Raw genomic sequence first — 19,731 nt, 5'->3', positions numbered from 1 at the left:
TTGCATTCCAGTTTTCCACCAATTAAAAAAAAATCCCTCCTACACATATTAAGAAATAACTACCATGGGAAGGATATAATTCCAACACCCCATCGTTAGAGAGTCTGAGTTGATTCGATGGCAGTAGGTTTAGTTTTTGTTTCGTTCTCTGATATGCACCACCACCCCTCACAAGCATCATGGCCAAGCATGTCTCATTTGAGGGACCTTCAAAAAGTTCATGGGGGAAATTGTACCCTCTTCTCATTCTATTTCCATGAACTTTTGGAAGGCGCCCTGGCTGAGTAGGGGGCAGAGATTTGCAGCGAGTTGGCCTGCTGCTGCAGCACTGCTAACCCCCAGCCCCTGGGAGGGAGAAGGATGGGACTTGTTTGCTCCTGGAGAGGTTTGCACCCTCAGGAATCCCAGGGAGAAGTCCTCACCTGTCCTTAGAGGGGCTCTGAGCTGGAATTGACTGGGTCTCAGTGGGTTTTGTATTTCATGGTAGAACTCTGTTGAACTGATTAGCTTAAAAAACTCTTTCTCCAAACATTTTCCTTATACTTACTTTGAAAAGAAAGCTCTCTGCATGATAATGGATGGTATGTATGTCCACTTCACTTCCAATTCCTAACAAATACCAGTTTGTCATGGTATCTTCATTCATTATGAGCCCATGGAGATTTCCAAAAATCTTCCCATTAATAGCTATGAAGAAGGGGGGGGGGGTAACCTTTGATTAGTAAGGGGACACAAACATTGCTTAAGGTGATTTTTGAAATGATTAAAGTTCTTCCAATCAGCTTGACAAATACCTAACAATCTCACTCATATTTACCAATTAAATTATTCCAGGTCCCAAATTCAGTTCCTATACAAAGAGATCCAGACAAGAGAAATGGCAGTTTTGTTTTTTTTTTTTTAGAATTATAGCTTGGGTAGGAGTCCTGGTGGCTCTGTAAGTATTAGACTCTTAACCTCAAGGTCAGAGATTCTAACCCACCAGCCTCTCCTTCAGAGAAAGTTGAGGCTTTCTGCCACTGTAAAGAATTACAGCCTTGGGGAAGACAAATGGGTGCATAAGCAAAAGTGGTGAAGAAAGCTGATGGTGCCCGGCTATCAAAAGATATAGTGTCTGAGGTCTTAAAGGCTTGAAGGTAAACAAGTGGCCATGTAGCTGAGAAGCAACAAAGCCCACATGGAAGAAGCACACCAACTTGTGTGATCATGAGGTGTCAAAGGGATCAGGTATCAGGCATCAAAGAACAAAAAATCAAATCATTGTGAATGAGGGGGAGTGTAGATTGGGGATCCAAGACCCCTCTGTAGGCAACTGGAAATCCCCTTCTAGAAGGGTCACGACGAGGAGCCAGTCAGGATGCAGTGTAGCAACAATGAAACATACAACTTTCCTCTAATTCCTCAATGTTTCCTCCTACTCCACTATCATGATCCCAATTCTACCTTACAAATCTGGCTAGACCAGAGGATGTCTACACCAGAGAATCTGTACACTGGTACAGATAGGAACTGGAAACACAGGGAGTCCAGGACAGATGATCCCTTCAGGACAAGTGGTGAGAGTGGCAATACCGGGAGGGTGAAGGGAGGGTCAAGTGGAAAAGGGGAGCAGATTACAACGATCTACATATAACCTCCTCCCTGGGGGGTGGACAACAGAAAAATGGGTGAAGGGAGATGTTGGACAGTGTAAGATACAACAAAATAATACTAATTTATAAGTCTCAAGGCTTCATGGGGGAGGGAAGGGAAAAATGAGGAGCTGATGCCAGGGACTTAGGTGGAGAGCAAATGTTTTGGGAATGATAAGGGAAAAAAGGAAAAAAAGTTCAAGGGTTCATGAAGGAGGGGGGAGCAGGAAGGGAGGGGAGGGGGAAAATGAGGAGCTGATATCAAAGGCTGAAGTAGAATGTAAATGTTTTGAGAATGATGATGGCAACAAATGCACATATGTGCTTGACACAATGGATGTATGTATGTATTGTGATAAGAGTTGTACGAGCCCCAAATAAAATGATTAAATTTTTTACAAAAGAATTACAGCCTTGGAAATGCTATATAGGGTCACTATGAGTCAGAATCAACTCAATGGCAGTGGGTTTGACTTGCCTGCTGGCTTTGTTTATTGTTGTTTTTTGTTCAGCATAATCTCTCTGGGAAGTCGATTACAAACTCACTTGTGAGATAGGAGCCAGATTTATACCATTTTATGGATGAATGTTGGGCTATTAGCTGCATGGTTGGTGGTTCAAACTCACGAGTCCGCTGAAGGAGAACACAAAGGCTGTCTGTTCTCATAAAGAGTTACAGTGTCAGAAACCCTTAGGACCAGATCTACTCCGTCCTATGAAGGGCCCATGAGTCAGAATCGACTCCATTGCAGTGGGGTTTTGTTTTTGTAATAGAGAAGAGGAATAAGGCATATACAAAAATTAAGTTTCTATAAATCAAAACTGAAAGGGGTTAAAGCTAGCTCCTTAGTAGGTCATTTCTATTAATCACTAGTTCACTGAGTATGAGTGTGGGACAATATTCATGTGCTCAGCTGCTAACCAAAAAGGTTGCAGGTTCAAACCCACCAGCAGTTCTGAGATGCAAAAGACTTTGATAATCTGCTCCTATAAAAATTTAATTAAAAAAATTTAACTAAAGCAGCAACAATGCAACACCAAACTCACTGTCACTGAGGCAATTCTGAATCTTAATGATCCTATCTAGGGCTTCTGAGGCTGTAAATCTGGGAGCAGACCACCTCATTTTGCTCCCATGGAGCCACTAGTGGGCTTGAACCACAGACCTTGAGGTCAGCTGCCCAATGTCCAAACCATAGCACTGTTGTAGGGATTACAGCCTGGAGACCTACCTGCAGCAGTGCTGCAATGGGGTGTGCTGAAACTGACTTGATGGCACATGAGAAGTTTGGAAACGGTTCCTAAGCCTGGCTGACTCTATCTCCAAAGAGAAGCAAAGCTTCCCGGGCCGAGTCCAGGAACCTAACAACGACAGAGCAAGGCTGGCTTTCTGGGGCGCCACTTTTGGCCTTCCCCTTCCTACTGACTTTATGCTGTGCATCCTGATGCCGCCAAGTGATATCACCTGCAGGGCGACGCTCACTTAAAATCAATCGAGCTTACTGGGCTTTGGAGAGAGGGAAGCCAAACTGGTAAGAGGGAAAGTAGCTGAAATATCAGGTGGCTATATTCCAATCAAAACATTTAACTAGCTTTTGGCATCTGAGGCAAAACCTATTCCCTTGGTGTGTCAAGTTGAATGGGGGGTGGGAGGTGGGGAGAAAGTTAGAATTAAAGTATAGAATTAAATCATAGTAAAATAAGAAATTTAGTGGTGCCATTTCATGTCTTACTCACTGCCATCGAGTGCTGCCTCACAGTGGCCTCTAGGACAGGGTAGAACTTCCCCTAATGAGTTTCTGAAACGAACTCTTTACAGGAGTAGAAAGTCCTATCTTTTTTCCATGGAGCAGCTGGTGGTTTCGAACAGCTAAACTAATGGTTAGCAGCCCAAAGAGTAACCACTGCGTCACCAGAACTCCTTTTTAGGGTTTCCTAGGCTGTAATATTTATGGAAGCAAATTGCCAATAAAGGTCTTTCTCCCTGGAGGCCAAGAGTAGGTTAAAACTGTCACTGGTCCAGCCGGCAAATGGGGGCATTACTCACTGAATTTCCAAGGCTCCCTTAGGGAGCTCACTGTCATTGAGTCATGCTGACTCACAGCCATCCCCGTGGGCTTGTGAGACTGCAACTCTTTACAAGAGTAGAAAGCCCGGTAGCAAGCCAGCTCCCTCGGAGCTGCTAGTGGTTTTGAACTGCTGACCATGTGATCGCAACCCAGTGAGTCAACCCTACAACACCAGGGCTCCTTTTAGCAAAGGAGGTCCCTAACCAGTTGGGCCAAACCTCAAAGACCTTGCTGCCAGCTAACCATTGGCTAGACCACCTCACTCCGAAGGAGAAGTTTAGAGAACTTTCCATGTGCCCCTGGGGATGGATGGGGATAGGCTTAGAGGAAGAGACTGGGTGTCTCCTATAACTACAGAATTTTTATCAATGGGGCCCTGGGGCATACTGGTTATGCACTGGGCTGTGATCTGAAAGGTCTGTAGCTTGAAACCAGCCGCCCCTCTCTGGGAGAAATAGGGAGCTTTCTACTCCCATAGCGTTACCGTCTCTGGAACTAACAGGGACAGTTCTGCCCTGTCCTGCGGGGTCACTGTGACACGGTGGCAGTGGGAGGAGGAGGAAATCCCCCACAACGGTCTTCTTTGTCAACTCCTGTCATACCGTGCATTTTGTTGCTCTCCTCAAAATCATCAGTGTGCTTAAAATTCCGTGGATCCTTGTTGAGATATTTCTTTATATTGTCATCCAGGTACCAGGATTCATTCTCATTAAATACCAGAAACAAGAGAGCAAATTCATAGTCAACGTCCGTTCTCCTTCCCTTTTCATTCAGCACGCCTTCTCTGCACGTAATCAGAGGACCCATCAAGCCGCTGTATGTGTCCTGAAAGAAACCACAATCAGCTCAGGAGTGCCTTTACATAGGTTAGTCACAGAGACCGTGTGTGCGTGTGTGTGTGTGTGTGTGTGTGTGTGTGAGACGGCCATTGTAAAGAGACAACTCTCTGTGAAAATAAGCACAAAGAAACGGGGAGAATCAGGGTGGTGCATATGAAAACTTAGTGAAGTACCTGCACACTTTGTTCAGGTCGTACCCCGAGTCCATCTCAGAGGTGACCTCACTTCATACTTGCTGAGTAAGTGAAGGCTTGACTCTGTTTCTGTTTGCTTTTCAAGGGAGACAGTATTTAGAACTCTATCTAGACATTTCTACTCTGCTTTCTATGGGGAAATGTAGATGGGTTATTAGTAAATGACATGGGATCACGGGTCAGCTCCAAGTCACGTCATTCAGCCGCGAGTTCTCCTTTGAGGGCAAACGTCCACCTTCACCACTTCCTTCTTGGATAGTCTATTTGAATATGCTTCCTGCAATAATATGGTCTACTCAGAACCGATGTCTGAACCGGAATTTATTATTTTCCTCAACTCCACTTGCTCTCTTTGAATTCTTTTATCAGCACGATGATATTCCTCGCCTGTTGGATCAGAAAATGTGGGCTGAATCTTTATTTCTTCCTAACCCTTCCATCCAGTGTTCTGTCGTGTCTTCTTTCCACTGCCTCGCTCCTCTTCATCAGGCCTCCCGGTCTTTGAATTCCTTCTTAGACCCTCCTTCCAGTGCCCCCAAAAGGGTCCCGGCCAGCTCACGACGCCCATGGTACTCAACTAGGTTCAGAGCTGTATTGTATTTGTGGGTTTGGAGATGCAGTAGTTTCTCTTCAAAGTTAAAAATGTTCTTAAGATAACACTATTAGTAATCTTCATAGGACTTGGTAGGGTCATTTGCACATCCTAAGTGTGCGATCACTCTTTGTTTGGATGCGTTCCGAAATGTACAATTGTTAAGTCTTTTTCTTCAAGTATCGTGTACATCTAATTCCTGAATTCTAACAGTGTCCAGTCCAACTCAAGGGCCTCAATGCAGGCAATATAATGTATTTGTACAATACCAGGTCATCCTTCACTTTGATATAATTGCCCATATTTATATTGTCTATCAGATGAGACTTTGGTTTGGACTTTGATTTATGATGTATCATTAGAGCCTGTAGTTGTTTTGCATATCTAGCATAAACTCTACATTATCTTTGCCTTTTAATTCTAAGTGAACCTAGCCTAGTTGTTATTCAAATAGCTTTGTAAACTGCTTATTGTAGTTAGTGTGTGCTTTCTTTCCCTAAGTCCCAGTAGCAGTGGAGCATATCTTTAAAATAAATACATTTCACACATCTAAAGCCATGGTATAAATATATTCAAAGGTCTACTTATAGACCCTCTTTTGCTTCAAATTCCTTTGCACAATCTAAATTTGGTCATTGAAACACTGAAGTTTTATTTTTTGCCCTTGGTACTTTAAATTAAGGGTCAACGAGAAGCCAGAGAGTAAATATTATGTGAAGAAGCCAGAGGGTGAATACTGAGACTCTGAGACGATTGACAGTGTCAAGGAGCAGCATAGTGATGGGGCTGGCGAGTGTTTGAGACTCTTGTTGTTCGGTGTTACACCCCCGGTGTGTACCCATCCCAGTGTGGTGGGGAGACCAGTCAACTTAAAACCATCTTCCTGTAAGCATTCTGTTTGTTCTTCCCAGTTTACCTTCATGAAGTTTACTGTTGAGAAATAGACCCATGGAATACAATTTGGGTCCGAGGGCCCAGGGCCTGACCTTTTGGGGATATCCCATCTGTAAGTTTTTATTTCTCCTGAAATAAATGAGAGAAAATATAAAGAATTCATTAGTGTCACCTCTCTTGCTGTACATAGACCAAGAGACAGTCATTAGAACAAACAAGGGGATTCTACAAGGTTTACAGTCAAGAAAGGTGCGTGTCCAGGTTGAATCCTTTCGCCATGCGTATTCAATCTGTGTGCTGAGTAAATAATCTTGGAAACTGGACTAGATGATGAAAAACTCAGTATCAAGATGAGAGGATACACAGATGAGGTAACCGAGTTTGCTAAAACCAAACTCACGTTCCAAACTAAGTGAAACCACTAAGAATGGATCAGTTGCCACTCCAGACCCTGAGCCTCACTTCCAGGCCCCTCCCTCCAGGAGTCCCTCACTACCTCCAGGCCCCACCCCTTCGGAAAGACCCCACCCCTACCAGGTGATGCAATTTCCTGCCGAACCGGCTCCTGAGCGTCCCACGAGGAAATGAACCAGACCAAGCAGATGCCATCAAACCCACCCCAGCTCCTGGAGACTCCCTGTGTGGCGGAGCACAGCGATGTTGCCTGGGGGTTTCAGTGACTGGTTTCTCAAAGTGCATCACCCAGGCTTTCTTCCCTGGAGATTCTGAGTGGACACAAACTTCCAATCTTTCCATGAACACCTATCCATCATAACCATTTGTAATGCTCAGGGACATCAAAACCAAAGCAAGGCACCCATGCTTTGAAAAGCCAGGACCTATGTAAGTTGGAAATATTTCAGACGGAAAACTCAAAAGTATAACATGAGGTTGAGTTTCTAACTAAAACATGAGACACCACACAGTTGAATTTGTAAAATTTGCAGGTCCCCAAAATGAAAGTCATTCTGTTAAAAACAAAACTCACTGCCATTGAGATATTTCCAATTCATCGTAACCCTATGGGACAGGGTGGGACTGCCCTTGTGGGTTCCTGAGACGGCAGCTCTCTATAAGAGTAGAAAGCCTCATCTTTCTCCTGTGCAAGGGCCGGGGCTTTCAGAATGCTGACCACCAAGTCACTAACTCACCACACCACCAGGGCTCCTGGCTGAAAATGAGGAGGACTTGAAGCATTTGTTGATGAAAAAAAAAAAAAACACTATAGCCTTCAGTATGGATTGCAACTCGATGTGAAAAAGCACATTAAAATCCTCACAATTGAACCAATAAGTAGCATGATAAACAGAAGAGAGACTGACGCCGAGCATTTCATTTTACTTGGGTCCATAATCAAATACTCATGGAGGCAGCAGCTAAGAAACACAAGGATGTGTGGCATTGGGCGAATCTGCCGCACAAGGTCTCTTTAGAGTGTTACAAAGCAAAGATGTCACTTAGTGGACTAAGGTGAGTCTGACTCACGCCATGGTATTTCCAATCACCTCATATCCATGTGAAATGGAATAATGAATAAGGAACCCCGGAGAAGAACAGATACAGCTTAACTCCGGCATTGGCAGGAACATGAAAAGTGTCATGACTGTCCGAGAACACACAAACAAACACATCTGCCTTAGAAGTAGTACAGCCATAATGCTCCTTAGAAGTGAGGACGGTAAGACTTCATCTCATGTACTTCGGACGCGTTATCAGGAGAGACCAATCCTTGGAAAAGAACATCATGCTTGGTATAGGAGAGTCCGTGAAAACGAGGAAGACCCTTCAGGAGCTGGATTGCCACCGTGGCTGCACAATGGTCTCAGCAGGACCACAGGTTGTAGGGATGCTGGGGGACGGGCAGCATTTCATTTTGTACGTAGGGTTACGATGAATCAGAACGGACTTGATGTCACCTAAGAGCAGACTCCTTGTTAGGCACCTTGGAGCTGCAAACACGCTATTCTGAAGGCTGGTGTCTGAATCCCCTCGGCAACAATGGTTCCCACGTAAGAACCATTAAGAGGATTGTGCAGCACCGGGCAGCGTTTTTCTCTGTTGTATACCGGGTTGGTCGCTATGGGTCTGAGCCAATTTACAGAGCCCGGGCGGCATAATGGTAACGAGTGGGTCTGCTAACGTCGACGTTGGTGATTCAAAACTACCTCAGCAGAAAGATGAGGCTTTCTACTCCTGTAAAAAAATTACAGTCTCAAAAACTCACAGGCATGCTTCTACCCTGTCCTAGAGGGTCGCTATGAGTCGGCACTGACTCGGTGGCAGTGAGTTGGGGGTTTTTATTTAACAACACTACTGTTCTAGATTATTTATACGAAACAGCACAAACTGGTCTTTAGCTATTCTGGTCAGTGTTCCTTGTTCGTGAGAATTGCTCGTTCACTAGAAACGTCCCCATTAGACACACGCCTTGCTTTTATACAGCTTCAAGGGGGCGGATTTCCCCACTGCAGACTGCATCCTTCTTCTCTTGAGTTGTGAGGCGCCATTGAGTTGACTTCCACTCACGCCAACCCCGAGGGGCCGAGGAGACCTGCCCTATGGAGGTTTCTACGTGGTGATATTTACAGGGCTTTCTCCTATGGCCTGTTCTTTTCCATTATCCACCGATGTGTCTGCAGATGTTGACGGTTTTCGTTTCTAGCTCGCTAGTTGCTCCTCAACCTCTATTTCCTCTTCTCCCACTGCCCTTGAGCACACAGGGATTCACCCCGCTGCCTCTCCATCGTGACTTCTGATTGGAATCACTAGGGCGCCTTGAAAACGCTCACAGCTTCTTTTTCATCAGAGCCTGACCCAGTCCCGGTAGACAATCAAGAAAGTATGAAAAACATACAGTGTGAAAGCATGTCACCCTAACTACCACGCAGACGATCGAACGATGATTAACATTCTAGCTTATTGCCTGCTCGGTTTTTGCTACACTTGAATTTTGGTGCCTTGATAACATAAGCCTTTCCATACTATAGAGCTCATGGTGATGCTCTAGGGCTCCTGTGGGTTTCCAAGACTGGAACTCTTTATGGGAGTAGAAAGCCTCATCTTTCTCCCAAGGATGATTTCAGACACCTTCCTGACCTCAAGGCCAGCAAGCTAGCATGTAACTATTGTATTTCCTGGACTGCCCTGAGTCCGAATTGGCTGACAGCTGGAGAGCTTCACTTTGGTTATACTATGAAAACCTCCTTAAATATCATTTAATAGTTGAATGATATTCCATTTTAAGGATATTCCAAAATTTCCTTAACTCTTCTTCTACAGATTACCACTTAGGATGTTCCTGTGAGCTTTCTTAAAGCAGAATAGGCTTTTGCTGTAGGGGCAAAGGTTAGGGGCCAAGGCAGACTAGTCTTCAAGGCAGATTTACTTTCCCTGAACCCACCCTTGTGCAGGAAGCTTCCTAACTTTACCTAGTGATCCTTGACCTGTTCTCCTCTCTCCCTCGTCTGTGTCTTTAAATTGTTCAAGCCTATGTGACCTTCACTGAAATTATGCAATAGTAACAATCCTCATGTGAGTAGATACAAGAGGTAACGTGAAAGATAACTTGCTGGTAATTTATCCCTAAAATTGCTATCAATTTCATAACTGGAACCTATAATGTTTCTCGAAATTTATTACCACCTCGCTTCCACTGTCCAAAGGTTATGAGAAGCCCCTCAGGTTGTGAGAAGCAACTTTTCAAACTCAGCGGGAGTTCTGCTCTGCTTTCTTCATAAAGTCTTTCCTAATTGCTCCTCCTTAACGAGTCAGCCTTCGTGGGGTTTCCACCTCTGAGACTCTTAGAAGCACTTCCAGGGATAGTTCCAAAAGACGTGATCTACATTCCTACTGCAGTGATTCATCGTGCCTATTGTTTTCCTTCCCCAAACTCCATTTCAGCTTCTGGAGAGACACGTATAGGCTTGAGTTCTGGTCCTAGAGGCAAACAAAGTTGGGTTCCACCAGGGCTAACACCTGACCTCATGTGTTTTTCACTGCTATTGGGTCGGCTCTGATTCCTGGAGACCCCAAGTACAACAGAATGAAACCCTGCCTCGTCCGAGTTCTTGTTCCTTATGGCAGGCAAGCTGTAGTCCACGGTGGCGGCCATCACTTCTTTTGAGTGACGGCCAACTTAGGGGCTCATCTTCCAGCATTATATCAAAGAAGACCCTCTTGTGGGTTCCCACTGGCATAATTTTGGAAGCAGATTGCCAGGCCTTTCTTCCTAGTCTGAATCTGAAAGGGACACTTAAACCTGTCCGGTACAGATGGCCCTGCTCATATTTTAAATACCAGTGGCGACATTTCCAGCATCTTGACAACATGTCATCCACAATGATATCAAAAATTGGCCTCATAAGTTCAGTGGCAGATGACCTACTAGGAAGAGATAAGGCATTTATTCCTCTCTGCCCCAATGTTAAATCTGTCCAATGGACCCACCAATCCCATATCCCATCAAATACAAGATGTATCTTTTTTCACATTTTAATACACCTGAAGTCAGAATGCATCTTTCTATCCATGGCACATCAAGATTTAATTAACCGCATGCTTCAAAATTTATTTTCGTGTCAGACAAAATAATGGCATGTATTATAATCTATCCATCCCTCTATCTCATGTGTGTGAGTCAACAGGTCCCTGGGCGGAGTAAAGTCTGCACCCAAGTCTTAGCCTAAAGACTGGAAGTTTGAACCCAGCCAGCAGGTCTGTGGAAGAAGCGCCTGCTTGCCTGAGTCTGTGAAGATTATACTGGAGACAGCTCTATGGAGTGGTTCTCCACTTTGACGCATGGGTGTCGCCAGCAGTCAGGATCAATCCAATAGCAGCTGCTATTGAGTTCATCATTGGTGATGAAATATTAAAATTAGTGTCTACTGTAGTAGGCTGTTGTCAGGATAGCTGATTTGTTTTTTGTTTGTTTGCTTTCCTTTAACGTTAAGTCCCTGGCATAAAGTTAACAGTTACTATGCCTCCCAACCCTTGCACGTCTCTAAATAGAGCCTTTGGAATGCCATAAATTCGTGGGTGAATGATCACTTCATACAGGAGTGCCTGGCTGGGAGCTAGAACACATTGGCTTTGAGACAAACTCTCTAACGTACCTAAGAGATCACAGCAAAGTTGAGTCTGGCATCCTTACCGGGTACCGCAGGCCTTTGGTGTACCTTACCTGGCTTCGTGCTGGGCACCTGGAGTCGTTTCCCACTGTCTACATCTTCCACGCCTTGGGCTGAGATGGAGTAGGGCCGACTGGCTTTGTTCTTAAAGATGATCAGGATGGAGTCGCCCACCTCTGCGTGAATCATTGGGCCTAGAGGCAAAACACAGGCCTGCATGCATCATCATCGTTCTCTCAAACATCACAGAATGTAAATGCAGTTTCCAAAATAAAACACAGGCTAGCTACTTCTTCCGTGGGATTCCTTTAGAGGGCAATATTGTACAGTACATCATTTGGCAACTGGGCCACCAGGTTCAAATCCTGCCTCTTTCACTGAATAGAGAAGAAGTCACATGATTCTGAAACTCAATTTCCTCAGCTATAAAACAGATTTTAGTAGTGGTGCCTGCTTTGAGGGTCATGTTAAGGTATAAATAAAGTGTGTGTAAATTGGTTATTGCATGCCTTGAAACACAGTATGTCTTCAATATATGCTGAAGTCATACAGCCACTCTCGGCTGTAATCCCGTGTGTGTCACCTTTCAAACTAAAACAAACTCACTGCCATCACGCCAATTCTGATGCATACCCTTTACAGGAGTAGAAAGCCTCATCTTTCTCCCCAGGAGCAGCTAGTGGTTTCGAACTGCTCAGCTTTGCCGTTTGTTAGTAGCCCAACTTGTAACCCAAATGACTCGTGAGCTCACAAGTGAATAGTGTGGAAATTGCACCCCATCTGATCCCACCACACCGAGGCAAAGCACTGGGGGAGTGCAGCGGACCAGCAAGGGAATGGAGCGGCAAGGTCCCCAGGGAATGCTGAAAGTGGACTTTGGGGCCAGGGCGTGGTGCCCCAACAGACTGGACTGGAAAACACTCCTAAAGGCCAGCAAATAATTCTTGAACTAACTTCAATAAATAAATAAACAAACAGATAAATAATAAGTAAATAAATAGATTAAACTAATTGATGGAATAGTGTGTGTGACAGGAATTGTTGGGGGGGGGGGATAAGAGTGAAGTGAAAACATTTATGTGTCGGGAAATAAAGACCGTGATTTCACCACATGTCTAATTAACACTGCCTCTCAGTACTTGGACACCTTGTGGAGGCATACGCTTTTCAGCGAGTTCTCAAGAGTGCACGTTTGCATTAGAACTCACAGCGTGCACCACTCGGGCAGGAGAGGATCTTGCCCACAGGACTATGGGACTTTTGCCCCAGGGCAGAGCTTCCCACTAGGGCTGGGAACATTGGCTACTGCTGGCAGTAAGAAGGATTAGGACTCTCATGTTGAATGTACATCAGGCCAAATCCCTAAGTTTCTGCCTTAGCATTTGCTACATTCTACAGTCATTCTGAGACTGAGTTTTCTAAATGAAACCTCCAGGCCTTTCTTGGGAGGCACTTCTGGGTGGGTTCAGGCCAGCAGGCGATTGCTACCTATGAATCAGGATCTTATCCATGGCAATTAACAACATCTTAGTATCTTTGGAAGACGATATTTAGCGTGAGTTGGGATGCTTTGGTAAACCAGTTGTCTCATAACTGATGAAGAGAGCAAAGAAAATTCTCTCCATGTTTTTCCACAGTAAATTTGGGTGGAGTAACAGATGACAAAGGAGTGTGACTATCTTAAAATGAGTCTTTGTATCCTCATTCTCACTTGTACCGCCCAGCTCAGTGTTGGCAAAAGCACTAGCTTACAGCACAGCAGGCTGTGGGGAGCAATCATGAACAGAGCCATACCTGCACCACGCCCTACGAGTCACTGAACAAGCCCAGGCCTCTCCCGAGCCACTGAAAGTGGGTGGTTGGAACCCAGGCTTCCCGGGGCCTCCAGCTGATGGGTTTGCCTCTAATAAAGCCATTCTGCCTGGGTCATCTTACTGAGCAGATCCAAATCATGACTTTTTGGGGGTGCAGCCCAAACACTTAGGAAGACAGGTTCTTTAATTTCAGATTAAATCTTCTTTAATCTTCAGAGCATTGGTGATACACATACATTACACACACACACACACACACACACACACACACACACGCACACACACACACACGACATACACATACACCATGCTAATATTGAGAGAATGTTCCTATCCATGCTAGATTACCCAATACTCAAGATAAGCACAGGCTTACTCATGCTTATTTGCTAATCTGTAAGGAACAATTTCATGATATTTTCACCACCTTGAAGATTCTGCTCCTAGGTCTGGCCAGTATCTGTCCATCCCCCAGCTCCTGAGCACTTTCCTGCAAATTCACAGCCTCTTTTACAGAGTACCCAGCAAAGCAAGGTAAGCACAGGCCAGCCTGTGCTTGCTTACTCATCTGGAGAGACCAATTTCACATAAGTCTCACCACAGATCATCCATGGAATTGCTCACCGCTGAACAGTAACTAAGCATAAGAAAGCCCTAAGCTTACCTTGCTTATTGGGTAGTCCTCTCTTGGTTCCCATTGGGGCTGACTCATGGGTGAGACAAGTAAGCTGGTGGGTCAGTGATGTTTGGCAGAGGAGGTTTGTGGGTAGAGTGGTTAGATGAGGCATTTAATGATTTATCAAGAATCAACTACCTTGGAGGAGACGAGCCAGCCAGGGTGCAGTGTAGCAATGATGAAACATACAACTTTCCTCTAGTTCCTAAATGCTTCCCACCCCCCGCCCACCCCCACTATCATGATCCCAATTCTACCTTACAAATCTGGCTAAACCAGAGGATGTGTAGTGGTAAAGATAGGAACTGGAAACACAAGGAATCCAGGACAGATGATTCCTTCAGGACCAGTGGTGAGAGTGGCAATACTGGAAGGGTGGAGTGGGAAGGGCCAACTGATTACAAGGATCTATATATAACCTCCTCTCTGGGGGACGGACAACAGAAAAGTGGGTGAAGGGAGACGTTGGACAGTATAAGATATGACAAAATAACAATTTATAAATTATCAAGGGTTCATGAAGGAGTGGAGCAGGAAGGGAGAGGGAAAAAATGAGGAGCTGATACCAGGGGCTCGGGTTGAAGGCAAATGTTTTGAGAATGATGATGGCAACAAATGTACAAATGTGCTTGACACCATGGATGGATGGATGGATTGTGATAAAAGTTGTATGAGTCCCCAAAAAATGATTTAAAAAAAAGAATCAACTACCTTACTTAATATTTAAAAACACCGTGTAAAGTCATAACTGTTGACATGCCGCCTGTGGCATCAGAAAGCAGGAAAGGCTTTCAAAAGCCCCTGGCTCAGGGCAGCATCTTCATGGTGGTGTGGCAGCTCCCAGGGGTCAGAAAATCAGGGAAAGAGAACAAAGGCTTATCTACCTGGTCACCGGCCCAGGCAGCTCAGGGCATCGGCCAGCCCAGGGGCTGCACAGAGCCAAGCCCAGGGGACTTTGAGAAGGGTGCAAGCAGAACCGAAGCCAAACCTTTGGCCTTGGGCATCCCTCTGAGTAAGGAGTCCCTCCTTGGTCAGAAATATCTTTATGGCATGGCGCTCGGGCGCTGTGCAGAGATCATCCGGGCCCTTGAAGAAGTGGCACAGACACTGCGCTTGCTGTTCTGAGGCACTGAATGTTTAGCATTGGAGCTTCCTGGCTCCGCCGAGAAATGCTGGGGAAAGAGCTGCGGACTAGTAGTCGCGGTTAGACTGCTCTAAAGGTTTCGCTCCTTGCCTGTGTGCAAAATCTGGCAGGTGCACCACGACTCCTATTTGGTATGAGGAGTCCTTGGGTAGTGCCAAGGGTTCATACACTCAGCTGCTAACCAAAAGCTTGGGGGTTCGAGTCCACCCAGAGGCGCCAGAGAGAAAGCCCCAGCGATCTACCCCGCCCCCAAACAACCACGAAGACCCCTATGGCGTGCATTGCTACTTGGACACCCAAAGGGTCGCGTTTGGCGGGCACGCAGCAGGGCCCCTGCTGATGAAGAGAGGAGAGCACCCGATAAGTGCAGCGGGGTCCACCGGGCTCCTGCCGTCCCTCCTCTGGCCTAAGCCCAGCGGCACAGGTGCCTGGCGGTGTGACCCCTGCGCCTTACCCAGGAGCTCTAAGTGCTGCTCGCGGGGCCGCCGGGCCTTGATCTCCACAAATTCTCCGTTGGTGTATTCCCTGTAAACCACCTTCTTGTACTGAGAGCCGATCCAGTTTTCAGTGTGGTTCATAAATATGTCTCCATGCCTGCAGATCAGAGCAGAAGGAATTGAGGTTGTTAGGAGGGAGCGAAGGAGGGATTCAGGGTACTCTGAAGTTCCCTGCTTTTCCGGAGCTCCCCTAACCTGGCTGCGGGCAGGGTCTCCCTGGGGAACTGACCTTTTGCAGGACTCTGGTAAGCGTCTGGTGGCTGCATTTCAAAGCTTGGGGGGAGGGGGTGCAAAGGGGCCCTGGTGGTGCTGCGGTTAAGCATTGGACTGCTAACCTCAAGGCCAGTGGTTCAAACCCACCAGCAACAATGTGAGACACAGGTGAGCCTATCTGCCCTCCCGAAGCGCTGCAGCCTCCGAAGCCCTTACAGAGAGTCACTGTGAGTCTGAAGTGACTTGTGGCAGTCACGTGGACGGATGGCAGTGCTTCCCAAACTCACTGCCACGGGGTTGATGCCAACTGAGCAGGGTAGAACTTCTCCAAGGGAGTTCCCAAGGATGGAGGAAGCATCTCTCTTGGAGTAACCTGTGAGTTTGAACCACTGACCTTGTTAGCTGCCCAACTTGTAACCTGCTACGTGGACCACCAGGGCTCATGTCTTCTCCCATAAGGCTTGCACAGACACAGAAAGAGTGGGTGCTCAGTAGATGGTGGTCATTGTCACGAGCCCAGGAGTGTGAACGTCTAGGTGCATCAATCCACGTGTCAGGAGGACTCGCAATAGCACTCTGATTTCCTACAGCAACTTCAGGCTTGCTTTCAAATCCCCTCTCCTGTACTGACCCCTGCCTGGCCTCGTGTGGAGGGCTGTTTGTGTTGCAGCTGGGACTCTGAGGCCTCTGGTGTGTTCTTAGGACTCGACACAGAAGATTTCTAGACCCCAGGGGTAGGGCAGAGGGCCTGTGCTGGTCACGTGGTAATATCTCAGGGGCGGCCTGCGCCGAGGCGCAACTTGAACAGCAGAGGCACGTCACAGCAGCAGGGTCCAGAGTGGGCATTGATCCCCACATTCTGCAAATGTGCCGCGGGGAGAATTTGGATGTGCTGTCGCTGGCGCATGCCCCGGCTTCTCACCTTGTATTTATTTATTTGGGGGCAGTATTCTGAGTGACAAGGAGCAAGCTGTGACTGCAGCATGTTCCCCACCCCCTCCTCGTCTCCCGGCATCCTCCATGTCTCTACTCGGCAGGAGCAAGAGAGCTAGAAGACTAGCGCTAGTGTTTCCCGCCAGCCCAGAGGGAGAAAGCCCAAAACGACAATTAAAGCCCGTTTCCAGGAAATCGTTCAGGTGTTGCTTCTTACACGCTAGTGGCTGACATACAAGCCGCAACATTATCGGGCAATTATTGCTTTCCTTAAAACTGACTTTCCCTTTTTAGCATGAAATCGCCACTTTAGAGAAGGCCAAATTAGTACCAAGCAATCCTTTCACAAGAGGGGGTGTCTAGTTTGACAAATGGATTTGTGAATCATTGAATGTCTTTTTAAATCCTTCTGTCCAGGGAGTTTCTGGGGGTGCAAACGATTAATACCCTAGGTTGGCGTTCGAGTCTACCCAGATGCACCTCAGGAGAAAGGGCTGAGGGTCCACTTCTGAACAATCAGCCATGGAAACCACTCTGGAGCACAGTTCTGCTGGACACCCTGGGGGTCTCCACCGAGCCAGAACTGACAGGGCGAGTGGTGGTGATGGTGTGGAGGGACATCTTTTCTGAAATGAAACGCTGGTGGGCATTGTTGTGGTTTGTTTGTTGATCCATTAGGTGGCACTCTTGTACTCTCTGTTCTAGGGTTTGAAACCCTAGGCCAAGCAAGAAAGGCCACACGGTCAGTCTTAGGACCATTTTTCTGTGGTAGAAGCACGGGAGTGTGGCACTGCCATGGAGAATTGGCATAAGGTGGGAGTGACGGAGCAGTGGGGAACGAAAAACCAACCGAACTCACTGCCATCGAGTCAATATTGTTTCACAGTGACCCTATAGGACAGGGTAGAACTGTCCCTGTGAGTTTTAGAGACTGGGACTCTTCATGAAACCAGAAAGGATTGTTTCTCCCAGGGAGCAGCTGTTGGTTTTGAACTGCTGACCTTGCAGATCGAAGCTCAACGCCTTACCACTACACCACCAGAGCGCCTTAGTAGGGAAGTGAGGAGGAGGGAAAGGCTGAGCAAGGAGGGACAATAAGGACAAAGAACAAAGAACTCGGGCAGGGATTGTAGTGCGGTATTCCAACAACTCCCAAACCAAACTCGCCACCAGCGAGTCAATCCTGACTCAGAGCGACCCTCTAGAACAGGCTAGGATGGTCCTGGTGGTTTCCAAAACTACAAAGCTAATCAGTCTCCAACCGCTGGCCTTGAGGTCAGAACGACCCTTTCACAGGGGTTGTCCGATTCATAACAGTAGCAAAATGACAGTGATGAAGTAGCTATGAAAATAATGTTATGGTTGGGGGGTCACCACAACATGAGGAACTGCATTACAGGGTTGCGGCATTAGGAAGATTGAGAACCACTGCTCTACTACTTTCTTCCGCCTTGTGGAACTATTCCTCAGCCTGGGGACCTTGGTTGCCCGGCAGTCTCTGGCTTGGGGCGGGAAGGACCAATGCTCAGAAAGAACTCATGGCATTTTAAGTATTCCACTGGCATGTAGTGCCAGCTGACAGCACTTCCAAGAAAGGACTCTTCTCAAAAGTTTCCCCAGGTGGAGGGTCTAGTGAAGACAGAGGCTCTTGCTGGCCCAATGTGGGCGACTCTCCCGAGGCAAAGTCCTCCTACCCCTCCTGGATGCTTCCCTTAGCCCCTCGCCCCCCCCCCCCCCCCCCCACACACACACACATCTCTCTCTCTCTCCTCCGCTTACACTAGACTTCTCCACAACCCTTGTTCCCCCAGGGCCCTTTAGACCTCAGCCCCACTGTCCTGGTGAAACCTGCCTCTCTTAACCTCTTTGTGCTGGGTGCTCCCTCAAAGGCGCTGTCACCAGGCGGCCACACCGCTCATTCCATGTCCGCTGGACTGCCCTAGAAATGACTTCGGGTTCCTTTTCTGGGAGCAACAGAGATGGACCCTTTCCCGCCTTTGGGGTGTTCAAGTCTGTCTGCCGGGATGGTGCAGACCTGGCCAGGGCATTTGGAGGTTGCCACATTGAACAAATGCCTGCAGAGCACGTGCAATCCCACCCAAAAGACCTGGCGGCTTCGCCCGCGGTACCTTTCCCCTCTTGCGTCCAAGTGCTGCTTTTCGAACTCCCAGTTTTTGTTAGGGGCATAATCCCATTCTACCTCTTCAGCAGCGATGTAAAAGGTTCTTATCACCCCGTACGGCTGCTCAGAAGGGTCTTCATTGTCGCAGCTGTTGACTTCATAGATCTGATTCATGCCTCTCGTGGAGTGGGGAATAGTGGAACAAAACACCCTGAACATGCCTGCAAAAGAAACAGCCAGAATTGGTTGGCGGGGGGTGGGGGTGGGGGGGGCATTACAGCTTTCTGGATTGGATTTCCCAAGATAAATAACCAGTGAGGTGGATTTATTTAAATCACAATTTTACAGTGTGTGTGTCTGTGTGTGTTTTAGAAAGGGAATAAATCGCTTTGAATATCTTTAAAAAGTGAAAAAATAAAATACAGCCTGAAGGTCACTTGTAAAATTATCTCTCATTGTGAACAAGAAATGACTTCTCTCACCAAAGCCCTTACCTGAACTAGGCAAGTGTATAGAGACCAGAGGGACTGATCCCAAAGGCTACTGATCCAAAGGCTGATGGTTCAAACCCACCATCCCTTCTGCATGCGGAAGATGCAACAGGCTGCTTCTGAAAAACGTAACAGCCTTGGAGAGCCAATGGGACCGTCCGATGCTGTCCTAAATCTCTGAGTCAGAATCAGCTAGGCAGCAATGAGCGTAGAGACCAGCGCCTATTAGTAGTTACCAAGGATGGGACAGGGTGGGGCAAGTTGGGGAGTGGTGGTGGAAGGGGACATGTCATCAGTGCTTAGAAGGCACGGAGTCCCTGCAAATGGTGGTGGAATCATCTGGAAAGAAGATGATGGTAACGAGTGTACAACATGCTGAGCGTAACCAACATCACTGAATTCTACGTGCAGAAATTGAATTGTTACACTAATATATATATATCACCTTTCTGCATGCACCTGTGAGAAGGCCGTGACCCTGGAAAATCGCTGATAC

The 19,731-nt window shown here is 46.8% G+C and overlaps 1 protein-coding gene across 1 annotated transcript in view; it reads right to left on the bottom strand.

Annotated features, from left to right (window-relative positions):
* The window catches only part of HEPHL1 (hephaestin like 1), an 87,371-nt gene that overhangs the window by 5,088 nt on the left and 62,552 nt on the right, over positions 1-19,731 (bottom strand). Inside the window, exons 12-17 of the mRNA XM_075548717.1 lie at positions 18,752-18,965; positions 15,434-15,573; positions 11,399-11,539; positions 6,242-6,348; positions 4,303-4,525; positions 544-687 (exon numbers count right to left, since the gene is read on the bottom strand). Coding sequence (XP_075404832.1) covers positions 544-687; positions 4,303-4,525; positions 6,242-6,348; positions 11,399-11,539; positions 15,434-15,573; positions 18,752-18,965 — 969 coding nt within the window. The remainder of the gene's footprint in view (positions 1-543; positions 688-4,302; positions 4,526-6,241; positions 6,349-11,398; positions 11,540-15,433; positions 15,574-18,751; positions 18,966-19,731) is intronic.

The sequence above is a fragment of the Tenrec ecaudatus genome, chromosome 4 (genome assembly GCF_050624435.1).
Source record: "Tenrec ecaudatus isolate mTenEca1 chromosome 4, mTenEca1.hap1, whole genome shotgun sequence".
In the NCBI taxonomy this organism is placed as follows: domain Eukaryota; kingdom Metazoa; phylum Chordata; class Mammalia; order Afrosoricida; family Tenrecidae; genus Tenrec; species Tenrec ecaudatus.
This window is presented reverse-complemented; position numbering and strand designations above follow the sequence as displayed.